General features: G+C 52.2%; 1 protein-coding gene and 1 pseudogene across 1 annotated transcript in view; one reads left to right on the forward strand and one right to left on the reverse strand.

Annotated features, from left to right (window-relative positions):
* The window catches only part of FAM83A (family with sequence similarity 83 member A), a 19,639-nt gene extending 5,482 nt beyond the window's left edge, over window positions 1–14,157 (forward strand). The window contains exons 2-4 of the mRNA XM_002924318.4: window positions 3,075–3,242; window positions 4,854–4,978; window positions 12,606–14,157. Coding sequence (XP_002924364.2) covers window positions 3,075–3,242; window positions 4,854–4,978; window positions 12,606–13,143 — 831 coding nt within the window. The 3' untranslated portion in view covers window positions 13,144–14,157. The remainder of the gene's footprint in view (window positions 1–3,074; window positions 3,243–4,853; window positions 4,979–12,605) is intronic.
* Window positions 10,286–14,543, reverse strand: LOC109490409 (annotated as a pseudogene).
* Window positions 14,544–20,561: the final 6,018 nt, after the last annotated feature.

A 20,561-nucleotide genomic window follows, 5' to 3' on the forward strand; every position in this document is an offset into this window, starting at 1 on the left:
CTCTGCCTCTGTCTTCATGTGCCCCCCCTCCCCCCCCCGCCGCTTCTCCCTGTCTCTCCCCCGGGTGTCTTTTACAAGGACACTTGTCATTGGATTCAGGGCCCACCAGAGAATCCAGGATGATCTCATCTTGAGAGTCTTAATTGCACCTGTGGAGACTTTTTCCAAGGGAGATCACGTCCACGGGTTCTGGGGGTTAGGCTGCGGACATATCTTTCGGGAGGCCGTCATTCATCCCCTGACACCCTGTAAGGTAGCACGACCACACAGGGGACTGAAGAGGTTATGGGCCTTGGGTCAATCCAGCCGGGAGCCAATCCCAACAGGTGGCCAACAGGATAAACCTAGACTGCACCGTGAGCCTGTTTTTCCAAGCATCCCTTCAATTACAAAGGGGTTATTTGCAAACATGATCCCTTCTCTGTTTCGTCTGTCACCAGCCCTGTCTCTGGGAAGCAAGGACTCTCTGGAACACAACCAGGGAGGATTTGCTGACCTCCTGGGGAGAGAAAAGTGTGCTTTTCACCTATACCGCCCTCAAGGAGGAAGCGTTTCTCTTCCAGTGGAGAGGGTCTGGGTTGTTGTTGGCACCGAAAGTTTAAATGTGTACAGACAATCATGTGCTAGCCGGGCCATGGTCTAAAGGAGCGTGGCCTCCCTATTAGAACATCTTTTCTTTTTTTGACTTCTAACCTGGGCAGTTACTTCTGTCCAGACACTCACATCATCTGGGCAGGAAGTCAGCTCCACGTGGGTACCAGACATCTCCTTTGTCTGTTTCAATGACCTTGTCCTGGCTACTTCCCAGATGTTGATGGTCCATATAGCTATATATCTGTATATACACATATATCTCTATATACCATATATAGAGAATTACTATAAGTATATAGTAATTATTAGAAAAATGGTGGAACATTATTATAGGTAATGTTGAAAACTGTCCTAGTGCCCAGTCCAAACCTGACTGCTAGTTTGGGCTTTGTGCTTGCTTATGTGTCTACACACCACTTTCCCTCACTGGTAGTCATGCTGGACAGACTATCATTTTGTGCTCTGTTTTCCTTTTTCCCTGAATTCATTCATTGATAATACACCTGTGTTGAGCATGGATCATACAGCAGTTTTGCTTCAACATTTCGCCACGTCTTACAGTTTTTATGTGACCATTATAATTATCATTGCTGATGGCTGCCATATCCACTTGTCATTAGGCCATGATTTGGGTATTAGGACAGACTTCTGAATGGGTGAGAGCTGTCTAATTCCGCTCTAGTTCCACTGTGTGGGGGTCCCTCACAACCGAGCAATTCTCAGACACCAGCTGGGTGTTCCAACCCAACCCAGGCCAGTCCCAAGCTCAGACTGGCGACTCCAGCGACCCCCTCCTTGGGTTTAATCAGTCTGCTAGAGTGGCTCACAGCAAAGAAACATGTCGCTTTCTAGATTACCAGTTTATCATAAGGGATAGAACTCAGGAACAGGCAGATGGAAGAGATGCACAGAGCAAGGTATGGGGAAGGGCATGGAACTTCATGCCTTCTCTGAGCACTCTGCTCTCCCCAAATCACCAACCCAGAAGCTCTGAACCCATCCTCTTGGATTTTTCGGTGGGCTTTGTGACTGACAGGTAGGATTGATTACATCATTGGCATTGGCAGTTGATTCAACCTCCAGCCCCTCTCTCTTTCCTTGGGGTAGAGGGGTGGGAAGGACAGAAAATTCCAACCCTCTAATCGCTTAGTTGGTTCCCCTGGCAACCAGCCCCCATCCTGAAGTCACCTCATTAACATAACAAAGGACCTTTATCTCTCTCGCTCGCTCGCTCTCTGCTCTCACCACTTAGGAAATTCCAAGTGTTTTCAGAGCTTGGTGCCAGAAACAGGGACAAAGACCAAATACACATTTCTTTTTATAAATCAAAATACCGTGGGAAACAACCCCAAACAAGGCTAGGAAGAGGAGCATTCATTGACATCTACAGTGGGAAGGTCAAGGGTAGGACTGGCTTCGAGAATGACTGAAACCAGATGTTCGAATGATGCTGCTGGCAATGTGCTTGCTGCTGCTTTCGCGGGGGCTGACTTCATTTTCAGGCAGGCTGTCCCCACGTGGCGGCAAGATGGCTGCTAGCAGCCGTAGCTCTTACTCTACCAGCTGAGCGCCCTCAGCAGCAAGAACACCTCCCTTCCGCCAGTCCCAGCACAAGTCCAGGGCCGGCTCCCATTAGACTAACTTAGGCATGTGAGCAGCCCTGGACCAATCTCTGTAGCCAGCGGGGGATGCCGTGCTCTCATTGGCCTGGCCTTAGTGATGTGCCCTCCCCCGTGCCCAATCCGGTGCCTGGCAACGGCCCCGCCCAAACCACCTTGCTTGTGGAGGGGAGGCGATTCCTTAAAGGGAGAGTGGGTGCTACTGGCCAGAGGAGGGGTGAGTTCTTGGCAGGCAGGCATACGCAAGTCTTCCCCTTTGCTGGATTTCTAGGGCTCTCTCCTCCCCAGGCTTCTGTTATGACAGAGGAGGCAGTAGCTGCTGGCAGAGCAGGACTCCCTTCTCATCCCACTGGGGCACCTCAGCCTTGTCTAGTCAACATTATAGGGTCTCCACAGGGTTTTTGTTAGAGGCAGTATTCCGTGGCTTAAAAACACTTGAAAACCAATGGCCATCGAGGGCCTTCGAGCTCCACATGGCTGAGCAGCCATGTCGGTAAATCCATCCCTCAGCTCTGAACCTGCCTGACCACCTCCCCTGTTCTTCTCTTCCCCTCCTTGTGCTTCTCTGCCTTTGGTTCCTTCCTCCCGTGCATGCGGCACTGCAGCAGTGGACCGAGAGGCCAGACGGTCTGTGGTTGGGCTGGACAGCTGGTGTCAGGGAGGAGGCCTCCACTCCAGCTTTCCCTCGAATGCTGCCCTGGAAGAATCCCCCCCACCCCCACCCAACCTCCTGCTTTCTCCTCCAGAGCATCAGCAATGTGAATGGCTCTCTTAGGCCGAGCGAGACTTAGGAAGCTCGGCTGAAACCAGTTAGCACCTGGCCCCTGACTCTTTTGTTTCGACCCCTCTGCCCTGGCTCAGGTCCTGGCCATCCTGATGGATGTGTTCACGGATGTGGAGATCTTCTGTGACATTCTAGAGGCGGCCAACAAGCGCGGGGTGTTTGTCTGTGTGCTCCTGGACCAGGGAGGTGTGAAGCTCTTCCAAGAGATGTGTGACAAAGTCCAGGTCTCTGACAGCCATCTCAAGGTAGGGGCTCCCAGTGAGCGCCCAGAAGACATTTTGTATTAGGATAGGCTAGCTTACGCCATGCTAACAGAAGCCCCCACCCCCATCTCAATGGCTTAACCTAATGAAGGTTTATTTCTTGCTCGAAGTCCCAGTGTAGGACAGACAGCCCCCACATCTTGTAGCTACACCATAAGGAATACATGGCCTCCAAGATGGCAGCAGCAGGCGGGGAGAGAGCAGGAGGATGCCGCAGGACCTGACCCGAAGAGATTTCCATCACTCCTGCTTACAGCCCTTTGGCCTCACGAAGATGCATGGGGGCTGGGAACCCAAAAGGGCGCCTGGATATCTTGTGAGCAGCACTGTCTGCTGTGTATGCTTCTTGTCCTCCCAGCTGAAGGAACCCCGTGGCCACACTTCCTAGGCCAGGGCAGCGGCCGTGTGTAGGACTCCAGGGCCCCAACAGGAAACTGATCCTCTTGGATTGAACCTAACTCCCCACTGACTTCCTTCTTCTGGCAAGGAGAAAAGAAACCCAGAGATAAGGGTTCATTTAGTCATGTCAAATTTAGGGCAGTGAATCCAAGGCCCAGTGTAAAAGCACCCCGTGTTTATGAGCAGGCCCCACCATCTGGAGGATGGGGGGGCCCCTTGGTGACTCCACTCTCGCTCGGTCAGGTCAGCCTCCAGGAGACCCCACCATCCCCCCTTTCTCCTGCCCTTCCCTGCCTCACTGCCTGGGACATAGCTGAGTTCAGGCACCTCCCGGAGCAGCGGGCCTCTGGTCCTGTGATCACTGGGTCTGCTTGACCTGGATCACAACAGGTGCATAGAGTCAGCATAGGCCACTCATGGCCCACACCGGCCACGCCTGCCTGTCCTCCACCCACCAAGGGACGGTGGGATGTGGTCCTCCTCTCAGTGTGTCACAGAGCTTATGGAGAGGCTGGGAATCGCTGTTGGAAGCATTGGGCATCCTCTTCCTAGAGCCTGCCCAGCCACCGGGGACATTCCCGGGATCCCAGTAGTATCCTCCTTTTCTCAGAGATCCCCGTGCTTTACCCACCTTTTCAACTCCCAAGGGTTCTGGCTGATGAGGGCTGGGCCAGCAGGTGTTCCTGGGTGGGGGAAGGGACAAATGGGGCCATAATTTGGGTTGTGGACACACCTTTCCTTAGGACAATCTAGGGTCCACTGAGGTCTCCACAAAGGTACCCCTCCGGCTGCACTTCCCTCTGAACATCTTGGGGTCAGGGACTCAAGTCACTAAAGCCACTGACAAGGCAAGGCTGGGCTTGCCAGACCTCTGTTGTCCCTGGGAGCCTAGACAGAGGGCTCCATGGGCATTAGGCCCTTGTCTTTCTTCTGTTTGCCACTTTGTTTAAATCCTACCATCTCCCTTTTCCTCCCTCCCCACCCCCCGCCCCGCCATGACTCAAATCATGTCAGGACAATGAAACAAATTTAGAAAATTCAGCCAAGGGAAAAATAAAAATAGCCGGTGAGTCTATGAATTAGAGATAACCCTTGCCTGTGTCTTCCTGAGCATCCTTCCAGATGTTTCCCTAGGCAAATGTGTATCAGTACGTACGTAATTAGTGAGCGACGCCTTGACTCTCCTTCCAACAGAACATTTCCATCCGGAGTGTGGAAGGAGAGGTGTACTGTGCCAAATCAGGCCGGAAGTTCGCCGGCCAGATCCAGGAGAAGTTCATCATCTCGGACTGGAGATACGTCCTGTCGGGATCGTACAGGTAAGCACTGGGTTTCACCTGCCGAAGGCTTCGAGGAGGACAAGGCTGAGCCCGGCGCAGAGAAGCCCCCGGCCGCTCAGGCACGTACCCCTCCCAGCGGCTCCCAGAGTGCTGCTCCGGCCAGGCTGGGACTTCATCACGTACATGAGGCTGGAGGCAGGACCAGCCTGGGCAGAAGGGGGACATCTGGACCCTTCGTGGGGTGGGGGTGGGGGCTTCAGGGTAGAGAGGCACTTCCAAGTTTCCCTTCAGATTGCAATAAGACATAGACTCTTTTTTTTCCCTCCTTAGCTTTCTCAGGCATAATGGTAAAGCTATGCAATTTGTTTTGGGCTGTGTGTGTAGGTGTGTGTCCTATTTTATTTTCAGAAGTGTGTCCAAATTCCGTGGGACCTAAGGCTGGTGCTAGGGACTGGCCGCGGCAGCAGCCTAAGCTAGAAGTCAGACAGCAGAGGTTCAATTCCTGGCTCTGTAGCTTCCTGGCTGGGTGACCTTGGGCAAGTCACTGCACCTCTCTGTTCCTTCCTTCATTCAACAGCTATGTAGAGACCCACTGGGTCCATACCAGGCATGCTTCAAGGCTGGGGTGCCCCTCTGGAGCTCCCATCAAACCAAGGAGATAAACAACAGTCAGTTGTTGCTGGCTCAGTCAATGGAGCATGTGACTCTTGATCTTGGGGTTGTGAGTTCAAGCCCCATGTCAGGAGCTTGAGATTACTTAAGTAAAAAAAAAAAGCAGCAGCAGCACCAGTACAGAGAGAGAGAGAGAGATGGGGGGAGTGGAGGGGGCCTGGGAAAGGGTGGCTGAGCTAAAGTTCCCCTTGGCTCCCCTCTGGGTCTGTCTCTCCACCTTTTCCTGGGCCTTGTTTTCCGCGGCTGCGCGGCGGGCCTGTGATGTCTAGCTCACAGACTGCACCGGAGCTGAATGAGGTGCTGTCCGTCTGCAGGGGGAAGAAGCTGTTTCGTAGCTCTGCTGTCAGGAGGGGCTCTGAGACCAGGCAGTCCTGAGGACCACCTCCATCTTCCAGGGGTCACTGAGCCCCAGGTGCATTTCCACCCACAACTTCCTCATTGTTTTGCTTCATTGGGGCACCTGTGCAGACGGAGCCCGTGTGCTTCTGGTCCTTGGGCCCTGCATCCAGCACTCGAGTGTTTTGTAAGAGCCTGAGCTACCCTCCCCAAGTGGCCGAAGCCACCTTTTCAACTTTTATTCTTTCCTTGGAGAGTGACAAACACCTCTGGGCATCAAGCCATAAGGCTGCAGGTGGGAGCTCAGCCTCAAACCCCATGTCAGGACTTGAGGCCTCTGACCTTGACCTCTGACCTTATCTAAGCTGCCACTAGACCTAGCTCACCACCAGGATGGGAAGGGTGAGGTCTCTGTCTGGGCAGCTGTTCCAGACCCAAAGACCCAAGCCTGGAGTCAGGAGCCCACCATAGCTGAGGAATTCTCTCTCATTCTTTTATTATTATTATTATTATTATTATTATTATTATTGGGAAATTCACATAATCTAAAATTAGCTATTTTAAATCTGTAATGCAGTGGCATTTAGTACATTCATTGTGTGTGCAACCGTGACCGCTATCTAGTTCCAAAATATATATATATATTTTTTAAAGATTTTATTTATTTATTTGACAGAGATAGAGACAGCCAGCGAGAGAGGGAACACAAGCAGGGGGAGTGGGGGAGGAAGAAGCAGGCTCCCAGCAGAGGAGCCTGATGTGGGGCTCGATCCCACAACTCCAGGATCGCGCCCTGAGCCAAAGGCAGACGCTTAATGACTGTGCCACCCAGGCGCCCCCCAAAATATTTTTATCACCTCCCAACAAAACCCCATATCCACTATCTGGGGAGGAAAAACCTCTTTTTCCTATTACTCTTCTAGGTCCTCTGGCTGGGGCCTGTACTTTGGACAAAAGATAGATTAACAAGAGAAAAGCATATGGATTTATTTGTAAGTTTTATGTGGCGTGGCGCCTCCATAAAGAAATGATCCTAAGCAATGGTTAAGCCTGAGCATTTTTATATGAGGTATGATGAAGAGTAGAAAGTCATGGGAAGTTGTGGAAAATGTGGTGGGGCCAAAGGGTATGAGCTAAAGGTAGTTACTGGGGAAATGTAGCGAGGCCTATTTATTCGGATCCCTCCTGTCTTTGGGGACAGAGAAAGAAATTCTGAAAGGAAGATGCAGAGGAAGGAGAGTGTCTCCTCTTATTTTCAAGCAGGAGAAATATGCCTCTTCATCTTCGTCTGTATTTGCCCTCGTGGAGCTCATCCTGCCGGGGCGGGGGCGGCGGGAGGGCGGGTAGCTTGCCCTTGGTTGGGGCAGAAGGAAGCAGAACCTTGCTGAGCTTTGTGTCAGGCCCTAGGCCAGGTGTGATCAGACCTTTAGGAAGGATTTAATCCCCAGGACAACACTTTGAGGAAGGCATTATTCTTCCAATGGACAGACGGGGGAACTGAGGTATGGAGAGGGTAGATGATTGACCCAGGGTCACCAGCTTCCTTGACGAGGCTCTCCAGCTCTCCAGTGCTTTCTGGGCTTGTCATCCTGATATGGGGGGTGCCAGGAGGAGGGTGGCAGTGGGCTTGAGGACATGCAGGGCCATTCCTGAGAACTGAAGAGTCCCCCCTCCTCGACAGAGGGCGGGACAACTATAAGTTGGTTTGCACTCAGCAGTCAGAGGTGATCTTTTTGCCAGCCTTGCAGAAGACGCTTCTCCCCGGGTCTCTCAGGGTTGTCTCCAGTTAAAACAAAACACAAGTCTCCATCCCATTCTTTCAATGCAGCTGTCCCTGGACTTCAGATATTTTGGCCCCGGTCATATACAATTCTTCCAAGCTGAAGAGCTCTGTCCACATCTTCAGCTGAGGGGTGGGGGTGAGGTCGGGGGGTGTGCATTTCAACATTCAAGCTCTCGTAGAAAGTCTTACCCCAGCACAGACACTGTGACAGGGGCAGGGGACACAGCGCTCTTCTAGTTATCAAAAAACTGGGTAAATGGCCACAGAGCAGTGTGGCGTGTGCTCTAAGATAGGTCTGAGCTAAGAAGGGAGGTGCCCTGGGGTCACCCAGGAGGGAGCCCCCACTTCTGCTGTCGGTGCCTTTGGGGTTGGGCCTTGGTGGGTGACCCTGAATCCATTCCTGCCCTGACCTGCACTTTCACCTCTGGGCTTTCTCTACCGGGAACAGAAAGAACAGAAAGATTTTTAAACATAAACCAGATCAAATCACTTGCATTCTTAAAGTCCTTCCATGCTTGTCACTGCTCCTAGAGAAGAAAAAAGATCATGCTTACCATGGTCTCTGTCTCAGCAGGCTTTTCCTTCCTTTCCAGTGCTGTAGCCACACTGTGTTCCTCCAGGTCGTTCATGCTCTTTTAGGCCTCGGGGCCTTTGCACTTGCTGCGTATTCTCTCTGCCGGAGAGGTCATTCCTGCTGTGTTATCCTGCTAACTTCTTATCTTACAGTTTCCAGATCATCTCTTAGAGAGCCTCTCTGTGGACTTGTTCAGCCAAGATTGTAAATATGACGTCAGAACCCGGATTGGGTCTGTTTTCTTCTCTGTTGCATTCCTGGCATGAAGTACAGTTCATCCAGCGCCTGAACATTATATATGACCGTAATATTTGCTGAATGAATGAATGAATAAATGAATGAAAGTCCACGTAAGGTCTGGCCATAGAGCTTTTCAACCTCTGTTCATCATTATCCATTAGCAGGATATGAAATCAATTTAGTGGATGATGCCTAGAATTTTTTTTTTATAATGAAGGAGGATAGAATAAACATACTGAGGGCACACCGAGGTCAGGAGTGTTCTGGAAACTGTCGTGTGGTGATGTATGTGTTTGTGTATGTGAGTAGGTCATGACGTAAAATGTATTTCTCCAAGATTAGCCAAGGTAAGTCTGAAGAGGAACAGGCAGGGAGGACCAGCCCTGCCCCAGATTGGGACGTGTCATGGAGCTGGAGTAATCACGGCAACGTGATTGGAACTGGAGGAGGAGCGGGCAAGCTGACAGATGGCACAGAGCAGAAAGCCCAGAGACAGACCTCCCATGATGGGGCATGTCAGAGCGGTGGGGAAAGGAGAAACTGGAAAAAAATAATTCTTCACTCAGAAAATTGGATTCCACTTCACACAGACACCAAAAAAAAAAAAAAATCATCTTCCAATAGATGATTGGAAAAACAAAAACAAACTCTAAAACTCTTAGTAGAAAAGAATAGATGAGTATCTTTTAGACCTTAAGATAAGGATTAGGTGTCTTAACACAGACACCCCTCTTTAAAAAATATATTATTTATTTATTTATTTGAGTGAAAGAGAGTGTGCACAAGCAGGGAGAGGGGCAGAGGGAGAGGGAGAAGCAGACTCCCCATTGAGCAGGGAGCCCGATGTGGGGCTTGATCCCAGGACCCCGGGATCATGACCTGAGCTGAAGGCAGACACCTAACCAACTGAGCCATCCAGGTGCCCCCAGACACCCCTGTTTTGTGTTAAACATAACACAAAAAAGCCTTGACTATAAAAGATTGCTAACTCCGACTATATTATGGTGAAGAACTTCGGTTCATTGAAAGATATCTGAAAGAAGTGAGAAGTCAGATTACAGAGAGTGGGAGCAGGTTTTCATGATGCCCTGACAAGATTAGTGTCAAGAACCACAAAGAACTCCCGTGAATCATCAGAGCAAAGCAGCACAAGGAAGAGCTGGTGGGAGGCGTGAGCGGGCATTTCAGCAGGAGCAAATGCGTGTGAAAACATGAAGAGGTGTTCTGCCTCCTCAGTGACCAGAAAAATGCAGATCAGGCTAACATGAGTTGCCACTTTATACCTTTTCAACTAGCAAAAAAATAAGACCGACAACACCAAATGCTGGACATACAGGATCTTTTCTACATCGCTGATGGGACTGTAAGTTGATATAGTGACTTTCAAAAGAGTTTGGAATTTTCTCCTAAAGCTGACTATTCACCTGGTTTATAATCCAGCAGTTCCAAGAGAATGAGTCCACAGGTCAGTAAAAGATATGTGTATGAATGCTCATTATAGCACTGGTCACAACAGAAATACCCCAAAGCAACCTGAATGCCTGTCAGTGGGAGAATGGATGAATAAACCCTGATCTGGCCGCCAGTGGAATATTCTACAGCAATCAAAAATGAATGAGGTACAGCGACAAGAGATAACACAGATGAATCTTAGCAATATAATATTAAATGAAAAAAACACAAAATATTACATATATGTTAAAAACAACTAATACAGTTTATTTCCAGAATACGTAAAACATTTTTTTGGTGGTTTTATGGTTTTATTAACACAAATATGACATGCACAACAAGCTGTCTATTCATTTTCTTCGCTGCGCAGCCTGGCATTGGGATTGGTGACTCTGATTGCCAGCTGGGCTGCTCTTTCCACAATGGCTTTGTGATTCTTGGAGGAGACATTGTGAGAGTCTCTGCACAGTAAGATTTGTTGCACATCAGCAGCACTTCAAGTTCCTTGACATTGTGGACCAGGAACTCCCAGAAGCCACTGGGCAGCACGTGCTTTGTTTTCTTGTTGCTCCTGTAACCAGTGTTGGGCATCAAGATCTGGCCCTTGAATCTTCTGCGCACCCTATCGTCAATGCCCCTGGGTTTCCGCCAGTTGCGCTTAATTTTGACATAACGGTCTGACAGGTGCCGGATGGACTTCTTGGTCCTCTTTTTAACGATCTTGGGCTTCACCAGAGGTCTGAGGGCAGCCATGATGCCCAGTAACAGATGGCTGCCGCCGCCACAGGCAGCGCTGGGGAAGAGCAAAACATTTTTTTTAACAGAGAAAGGAAAGTATGGGAACTACGACACAGGATTCAGGGTGACGGCTGCCTCTTTTGGGGGGACCTGGAAAATAGGTTGCTGGGAGGGACCATATGGTTAGATGCTAGCTTTTTATTTTAGGTGGTGGGTTCGTTGGTGCTTATTATATTATTTAAAATAACTAAGCAAATAGCCACATAAATTAAAACGGGCCAGCAGTGGACCAGTCATGAGAGCGGCTCTTGAGCCAAAAATTGTGACAAAGTCAATTTCATGTACTAAGGGCCAAAAAGCAATAGAAATGACGTGTATTTCCTACCGCGGGTGGTCATCAAGAAAATGTAAACGCTAGGGCATGGAATGGATGGCCACACAGGGTGTGAAGGAGGGGAACCCCAGCACGGTGCATGGGTGCACGGGGGCTACAGGCACACCAAGGGAGGGTGCAGAGGCCACTGGGGTGTAGGGCACAGGGGGCGTGGGAGTGAGAAAAGTTGCCAGGGCACCCTTGGACCTGTTTTGTTGAGTAAAGCATGCAGTTGCTTGGCCTAATCTAGTCTGATTCCAAACAACACAGGGCAACTGACTTCTTAGTGTAGCCAAGAGTCCTGCTGTCCCCATGTTTGCCGCCTTCCCTGTCACCTGGCTGGCCCTAGGCTCAGCATCAGCTGCTCACCTCTCTGGGGTGTGTGGGTGGCTCCTGGGTGGGAGGGGAGGTTTAAACAAAGCCTCCTTGTTCTTCCCAGGATTGGCCCAGCCTTGTTTGGGCCCCACCCTGCCTCACAGAGCAGGGACTCTGCAGGCTGGGCCAGGCCTTTCAGTGGCAAGGCCGGTGGTTGGGGAAGGGGGTGCTGAGACCTTTGGGTGGGGGTCATTCCTGTCCCCCGCAGTGACTGTGTCTCCCTCTGACCATCCTGCCACGTTGCCCTCCATGCCTGGGTTCCCATTATTAGGAACCAAGGAATCTCTAACCTGACCCTTTTGGTGGGTCTTCTGTGCTGTCACCAGGCCTTTTCAAGAGTTTTGGGTTTGTGTGTGTGTGTGTGTGTGTGTGTGTGTGTGTGTGTGTGTGTTCGGGGGGGAGGTTAATGAGGAGACTTTTCCATCAGAGATAAAAAGGAATTTGGTTAAATGAAGGAATCATAGAAAGCAATGCATAAATGGCTTCAGCATTTTGTGTTCATTTAAAACCAGTAGATGGAGGAAGGGCTGAGGCCTCTGCCCACCTCCGGGGGTGTCTGGGCACAGTGCACTCAAGCTGTGCCATTCCCCTTCCTGCGGGCGGCCTTGTGTCCCTCCGGAAGAGCATGTGACTCTCCCTCGCCTCCCCCTGAGGAGCAGCCTGTGTTTTGCAGCTGCCTTGCCCAGACCCCCCTTTGATTAGAAGAGGCAGGTGTTCCCGCATTTCACAGGGGACTTCAGCAGCTAGGGGACTCATCAGCACAGAGTTGGGGACATTGGGACTCAGCTGTCACTTAGGCCTTCTGGGCTTGGGGGGGGGGGGCATGCAGGAGCAGAGCACCAGGAGGGAGCCCTGAGGCCAGAGATTCAATCTGGTGTCTCTCTTGGTCACCTGCAAACGTTTGCTGGTTTTTGAGCTGAGCTGCAGTCTTGCCATCTGTGAAGGGGGTCCCAAGGTGGCCCTCCAGGGGTTCTGCTGGGATGAAATGAGCAGGCCAGAGGAGCGGAGGGCTAATGTTAAGTCCTTCCCCCCAGCCCTGCCATCAGCCTCCTTCCCCCAGCAGGGCCTGCAGGGGCTGGGCGTGGCTGCCCCGCTCCCACCCCTCACTCTCCTTTCCCTGCAGCTTCACCTGGCTCTGCGGACACGTCCACCGGAACATCCTCTCCAAGTTCACGGGCCCAGCGGTGGAGCTGTTTGACGAGGAGTTCCGCCACCTCTACGCCTCCTCCAAGCCCGTGATGGGCCCGAAGTCCCCCAGGCTGTTGGCACCCCTGCAGCCCAGAGCAGGCCGCAGCCCCCCGCCTGGCCGCCTCAGCGGCAGTAGCCGCTCTGCCAGCGACCACACGTCCTCCAACCCCTTCAGCAGCCCCTCAACGGGCAGCAACCCCCAGAACCAGAGTTTGTCGGCCTCGTCGGGGCCCAGCAGTCCCCTGGCCCCAAACCCCCCTCTCCCTCCCAGGCTGCAGCCCCACCATGGCCCGTGGGGGGCCCTGAGCCCACAGGCCCACTTCTTCCCCCCGAGGCCCCACGACAGCACACCAGCTCCCCACAGCAACCTCAACGCCTACAGGCCCACACGGCTGCAGCTCGAGCAGCTTGGCTTGGTGCCCAGGACGGCCCACATCTGGAGGCCATTTCTCCAAGCCTCCCCTCATTTCTGATGGGTCGCTTCCCCCAGCAGCCCTCCCCAGTGCCGGGCCGGGCTGGGCATGCCTGGACTGTCTGGCCCAAGGACCCCACCTCAGTGACTAGCAGCCTGGAAATTTCTTCCCTTTGAACTAAAAGTGCTCAGACAACCTCATTGCCTGTGTTTGTTCCCAGGCCTGCGACCATTCAGCTGCCAACACCCACCAGTCCTGGGGGTTCCCCCTCTAGTTTGGTCAATGGAGCACATTCCAGAAAGTTCCGGGGGGGGAAGGAGCTAGAGGACAAAAGCATGAAAATAGAGTCCTATTCTTCCAGAAAGCAGCCAGCACTTTAATAATAATATTTCCTGACTCTCTGTAATGTAAGATGGGGCAGATGCAGCCCATTTTACATATGGGTAAACTGAGGCACTAAGACATAGATTGCGGGTGCGACCAAGGTACTCCTGTTTCCCAGTGCCTGGGAATGTCCCACTTTACAAAAGGTATGAGAACATTCGGGATGTTTCTGGGAAAGGCGGTAAAGGCATAATAGTGAGGTACCCCTTGGCCCGTTGAATTAGGGATAAGGCCCCAGAATGTGCCACTCCAAGCTGTGTGGGGTCGGTTGCAATTGCAGCCCCCAGGGATGGGGCAAGCCAAGGTGTCTAGGGGGTGGAGTTGGGCAAGGCGGTTCATCAGCTCAGGTTCTGGCTTGAGGGAGCCTTGGGCTGGTCTCAAGGTCCCTGAGTCTGGGCCAGTCCCAGGGGCTTACGGTGTCAAGATCTGGGAATGGCCCTGCAGCAGTGCCCAGGGCAGCCCGAAGCAGCCAGGGTGGGTTCAGCATTGACCTTGCGGCCCCCTTGCCGTCAGACCCAGGCTTGTTGACACCTGAAGCAAGGATGCTGGGCTCTCACAAGCGCCATCATTCTTTCACCGTCAGATTCACAGCACGCTGTCTGTTCTGGAGGTGGTCCCAGATCTCGAGGGCGCAGCCTAGCTGGGGTAGAAGGAATCCAGCAAGCACAGGGAAGGCCAGGCAGCCCAGTCTGTGGAGGTCAGGGGACACTTCCCAGTGAAGTGACAGTTAAGGAGACCTAACGAACAAGGGCATTAAAGGTGGAGGGAGGGCTGGGACCCAGGCTGTTCAGCCTGACGGAAGCAGGCACAGAAGCCCCACAAGCATCTTCCTGTTTCTATGACCTCCTCCTGCCACCAACTCACCTCAGCAAATGTCTTCCTGCTGCTCGTCTCTGGCTCAGCAGCTTCGCCTTTGCCATGGAGGGCTGGGAGGACACAGCCCTTCCTCCTGTTGGCTTCGGAACCCCAGCAGCTGGTGGCATCCCAAGTCACGCTCTCCAGAGGGTACGTCCCTTCAGCTCCTCCCTGTGTTTGTCCAGTGTTTGGCAAAGGCGAAGGTGTCTTTGCCTCTGTTTTCTTTTAAATAGTATTCCTGTCCTCATTTCACTTTCTTCCTCCTTCGTTCCTGAAAGTCCAACAACAAAAAAAACCCCTTTGGTTTCTGAAGGTTCTTTAAACCCTAGCCCTGATGTGCTGTTCTCCTGCTGACCACTGTAACAAGGTTAGAACAGGCAGGTGCTGCTGAAGGTTCTAAACTGGATTCCACAGTCTGCGGAGAAAGCTTCAGGAAGGTAAAGCTTGCCAGGGACCAAGAGCCCCCAGGCCTGCTCTGCCTCGGCCTGCATCTGGCCTAGTCCGAGTGGAGAGGAGCAGCCTTCCTGCCCCCAGTCACTCTCCACCAGCCAGGTTCCCCCCCCACCCCCCACGGCCTTCTTAGGGGCTCACAAATATTGCTTTTCCTGCTCTGGACACCTTGTCGCGTGTGACCCCTGCCTGCTGGGAAGTTAGCCGCGGTTCGCTGTGGCTGGCACACTGTGAGCAGAAGTGTGGAGGGTCGCTTCCAGGCAGAACCTTTAAGAGCCTGGGTGCAGGTGGCCATGCAGGAGCACGCCTCAGATGGAGCCCCCACTTCCTGCCAGCCCAGATTCCCAAGAGACTGTGGTGAGCAGGACCCCCCACTTTTACCCGCCGACCCCGCAGTGGATAAGTAGTATGAGCCAGAAATATACCTTTGTTATGTAAGCCAGAGTGAGGTCATTGATTACTGCACCATGAACCAGCCTAGCCTGATACGAGGTTGGGACCCGCTCACGTAGGCTGGGCCATTCCTTTATGGGCCTGGATTCCCAAGGGGCCCCAGCCCTGGGCTCTCACCCCAAGACACAATTTCCACCAGACAGCAGGAGGGTTTTACACACATGGCAAGGGGGTGACTGAAAATCCAGACAAATCCTTATCCAAGCTTCCAATCCTCCCAAACCCAATTTGCTGCATCTGGAATTCTGCTCCGGGCTAGAATCACACCTGCACCTGCCTCGCAGCCCTGCTTGCTGGGGACTGTCCTAGACATACGGCGTCTCTACCACAGCGCAGAATTCAACAGCAGCAATGCGACACCCACCCTGGATGTGCTGTCCCCATCTCACGCCAGGCAGAGACCCAGACTCACATTTACTCCGGAGAGCTCCAAAGTGGGCCGAGGCGCGACACCCACGCGAACCACCCCCATGAAGAACACGAGAGAATGGGAGAAGCAGTACGACGGTGTTGTCCAGGGGGCATGGCGGAGCGGGGGTGGTTCAGTTACGGGCCCCACACCAGGGATTAGGGATCACGTCATCTTCCACTAGGATTACCAGCCAGGACCGACTGGAAGCTAGTCCCCCAAGCGTCTCCTGGAATCATCTGTTGTGTTCACGTGTGACGCTGATCCTTTAGCTCCCTACCTGCACCGGGAGAGCCCAGAGGCCGGGGATACTCTGTGGGCCCGAGGGGCCCTGACCTCGGTGCCGGGCTGGTCCCAGCGCACAGCGAAGCCCGCTGACGGGTCAAGGAGCTCTGCTCCTGCAGGGACACGCTCCGCGCCAAGGACCTCTCCCGGCTCTGTGCTCACCTTGCCGTGGCTCCCCACCTCCACCCTGCTGGCCTGTCACAGACGTGCCAAGCCCCAGCTTCAAACGCTTCCTTCTCTGGACCTGGTCCAGGAAGTTGTTGGACACGGAGACACTGTCATTCACTTTCTCAGCTTCCTCCTGAAGAGCGTATGTGTGTCAGAAAAGCTGTTACCAGCGAGTATAAATACCACACACACGCGAGCAGACACACAACCTCTTTCTTGTTGTTCCCTGTGTTTTGACTGAGCTGCTAGAGCCTTCTCTCCTCTGTAGGGTGTGGCGAGTGAGGGTGTCCGCACAGTGCTTGGCCGCGCCGACCCTCCCCGAGTAAGAGAACATTCCTCCTGCCTGACTCTGCCTTTGAACCGGGACCCAGGTCTCGCCTGCCATCAGACTCAAACCGAAACAGTGGCTTTCCCTGGGTCTTGAGCCTGTTGGCCTCTGGACTGGAGCTACAGCCTCGGCTCTCCCCGGTCTCCGGCTTGTCAACTCAGCCTGCGGACCTTGGGGCTCGTCAGCTTCCATCATCACTGAATAAGCCAGTTCACCTACTAGAGCTCTCCGGACAGACGGGCAGGCGGAGCTAGAGATGCGGGTATAAAGGCGCATGTTAGCAGTTCTGTTGCTCTAGAGAACCCTAATACAGATTTTGGTGCCAGATGTCTAAAGGCCTTATCTGCAAATACAGTCACATTCTGAGGGACTGGGTTAGGGCTTCCAAATACAATTTTGGGGGTATGGTACGGTGGACGGAGTCCAGCCACAACAGGCAGGCCTCCCATGTAGGCCCACGTGGCCAGAGGGGCCTGGCCACTCCATCTGGGCTGCTCCTTCCACCCCTGCTGCTTGCCCCCCCCCCCCCAGGGACAACGGACAGCTGAGTCAGCTCAGCTAGGCCTCTCCCGACAGCCCTCCTCCATGCAAACTGCGTCTCAGCCAGCAGAGTCAGGGGCTTGCCTCTGGTGGCTGCTCTTCGAGAACGGCGCTTCCTGCCTTGTCTTGCAAACATCCACACGTGTGAGCTCCTCGCAGGCCATGGCAGTGCAGCCTGCTGTTGAGGGGCGAGCCCGGCACAGCTGTTCTGGGAACCCTCCCTGCAGGCACGGCATCAAGAAACGTCCAGTTCACATTTCCTTGCTGAATTATTCTAGCCCAAGTCCTGGGTGGCCAGCCTTGGTTTCCATGCCAAAAGGGCCTGGATTCATGTATTTCATCACAAGTTTGGCCCTTCAGGGTGCCAGGAGCTGGGTGGCCAATATGGATGGAAGCAGATGTGCTCCCTGCTCTGACAGAGCTTGCACGACCGTGTCGAGAGCCTCGCTGCCTCCAGTGCTTGTGTCTTGCTAACCTGTGGTTTAGCGGGGGTGGGTCTGAGAGGGGCCAGAGGGCAGGGAAGGGGGCAGGGAAGTAAGAGAGGCAGACAGGAGTGGAGACTGGAAGTGGAGAAGCCGTCAACGATGTGAAAGGTGGGAAGAGCGTGCTGGACAGCGGGCAAAGGCTGGCTGGAGTTGTGTAATGGGAAGTGTAATGGGAAGCCCCAAAGAGTAGCAAACTCTCCAGCAATGTGAATTCCCTCAGGCATGTGAGGCAATGTTGGGTATCTTGAGGCCACCTTGACCCTCCCTGTTAGTGCTAACATCTGGGGCCTTCCTAGACCCAAAAAACACATATTGCATGAAGCTCAAAGACTTTTAAACATTTGGAAAGTAAGACCAGATTTATCAGTCCAAACCCTAAATCAGCCATTCTCCTGCTCAAAAACTTCCTATAGCTGGTATGTCCCCTGAGCGTAGTCAAACTTCTTACCACGGCATGGATGAGCCTCCGTGATTTGAGGCTGGCTTACCTGCCCTGCCTCATCACCCACGTCCCCTCATGCCCGCCAACCTGGACGACCAGCCTTCATGTCCTCCAGGCCGTGGCTCCTTTCATCTCCCTACTGAGAAACCCGACGTGCCTGCCTTTCTTTCCCCACAGAGCCTGCTACCACCCTTCCCCTTCCCAAGGTCCGACTCAAATGTTTCCACCTTCATGCAACTTCTTTGAAAGCCCAGCCCTCCTCTGTACTTCTGTGACCCCCAGACCTCCCTCCTGCCCATTGTCTATTACTCATGTGGCTGTCCCATTACTTCTTCCAGAGAACGGAAGCCCTTGAAAGCAGTGCTGCGTTTCTTATTTGCTACCCTCTACTATAATGTTCTATCAAGGTTTTAAAAAGGAAAGTCACGTATAAAAGAAATAGCCTTCTGAGAAACAAAGTCTTATTCTAAAACCAAGATTGAAAGGACCCAAGTGGCCTGTATTAGGAGTTTTTGGCTGCAAGTAACAGAAACTGGAACTAGCTCAAGCAGTCAACTTATGACCACAAAGGTCACAGCTTAAAACAAACATAAATCTATTACCTTATGGTTCTCTATTTCAGAACCCCAACATGGGTTTCACTGGGCTAAAATCATGGTGTCAGCAGGCCTGTGGTCTTTCCTGGACACCCTAGGAGAGAGAATCCACTTCCTTGTCTTTTCTAACTTCCATAGGCCCCCCTGCACTTCTTGGCTCATGGCCCCTTCCTCCATTTTCAAAGCCGGTAGCATAGTATCTCTCTGACCCTGACCCATTCTGCCTCCGTGTGGTGGCCAACTTTGCGTGTCAGCTTGACTGGGCTAAGCAATGCCCAAATAGCTGGTAGAACATTATTTTGGGTGTGTCTTCAGAGTCTCCGGTAGAGAGGTAGAGATTAGCATTTGAATTGGCGAACTGAGTAAAGAGCACCCTCCCCAATGCAGGTGGGCACCATTCATCCCACTGAAAGCCTGAAGGGAACAAAAAGGCAGAGGAAGGGCAAATTTGCTCTCTGCTTGAGCTGGGACATCCTTCTTCTGCCTTTGGACATTGGTACTCCTGGTTCTCTGGCTCTGGGACTCAGATGAGGACATACACAATTAGCCCCCTGACTTTCAGGCCATTAGACTTCTCGGCCTCCATAACCATGTGAACCAACTCTCGTAATAAATCTCCGTCTCTGGCTCTCTCTCTCTCTATACACATAGATCTGTATCTACAGATTTAAAGATATCTCCTGTTGGTTCTGTTTCTCTGGAGAGCCCTAATACACTCCATCTTCCATTTGCAAAGGTCCCAGTGATTACACTGGGCCTACCTGGATAATCCAGGATATTCTCCCTATTTTTAGTTCAGCTGACTAGCAACCTTAATTCCCCTTTGCCATAGAACCTAACGTATTCAGAGGTGGTGGGAATCAAGACATGGACATCCTTGGGGGGGCATTATTCTGCCCACCACACTCCAGGTGTTTCATGGCGACCTCAGCCAAGAATGTAGCTAGGGCTAGAGAACAGGAAGGCTTTGCAATCAGGAAGTAGCTGGGCACCTGGGCATCTCCTTCGTTTTCCTCCCTCTCTCTGTACACTTGCGCTGTCTGCTCCTCAGTCCGCTTCGACAGAACACAGACACCCCCAGGTTTTGACCTTGTTAGTTTCAGACACAGGAGCAGAGTCTTTGATTTCTAAATCTCTTGGGGAGATTCTGATTGGTCGAGCTATGACCAGGTAAATCCTCCGTCCTTTCTCCAGTTAGTTAGGGTCATTGAGTACAAATATGGTGGCCAGGTACCCACCTGTGTGGGTGAGAGGGCAGTTCCCAGAGATAGGGGGTGGGGTGGTTGTTAGTTCAAGGGCTAAGCAGACACAACACTGAAGTTTTAGGTTATGAAGTCACTCTGCCAAGGAGGGAGAAAAGGACAAGGTGAGTCCCAAATAGATGCCAGTCCTCTATTTTTTTAAAAATTCTAATCCCATTATAATTATATATATATATATATATATATATATATAAAATCCCGTTTGTGAAAAAAAGCACAGTCACTGTGAAATTTAAAGGGGGACCTGAGCAAGTCTGGGATCAGGAACACCTTGTTTGAGAATGACCCCCCCCCAAGCTGAGATCTGTAGGAAGGGGAGGCTTATGGCAGGGTTGGGAGACTACAGGGAAGAATGTTCCAAGCAGAGGTAACTGGATGGGCAAAGGGCTTGGGTGGGAAGATGCTTGGAGTCCAAGGACATGAGAAAAATCAGTGAGCTGGGGGGAAGTGGGCCAGGGCCAGACCACGCAGGGCCTCCCACACAGTCTTCATGAATGAGTTGGGAAATCACTGCCAGACTGATAACAATCTTTCTAAGATCCTTTGGCCACAGTATGAAGATTGTAGAGGTGTAAGAGTATAAAGGACAAAGGACTCTCACCAGTTCAAATACTTGGTACAAATTCCTCCTTGGGAGAAAATGTTGAAGACAGGCCTTTTGGGAGTCGCAAGAGGCAAGAATTGCCCTTGGGTCCCACCCCAACCATCTGGAGTGCAGTCACCTCTGTGGTTCACATTTGCTCACCGTCCCAGTGATTCATTCATTGACAAGAGGGCGGAGTATCTAAGTAGGCAGGCCTGAGATTTTTCTTTAGCATAAT

This window comes from Ailuropoda melanoleuca, chromosome 9 (genome assembly GCF_002007445.2).
Source record: "Ailuropoda melanoleuca isolate Jingjing chromosome 9, ASM200744v2, whole genome shotgun sequence".
Taxonomy (NCBI): Eukaryota; Metazoa; Chordata; class Mammalia; order Carnivora; family Ursidae; genus Ailuropoda; species Ailuropoda melanoleuca.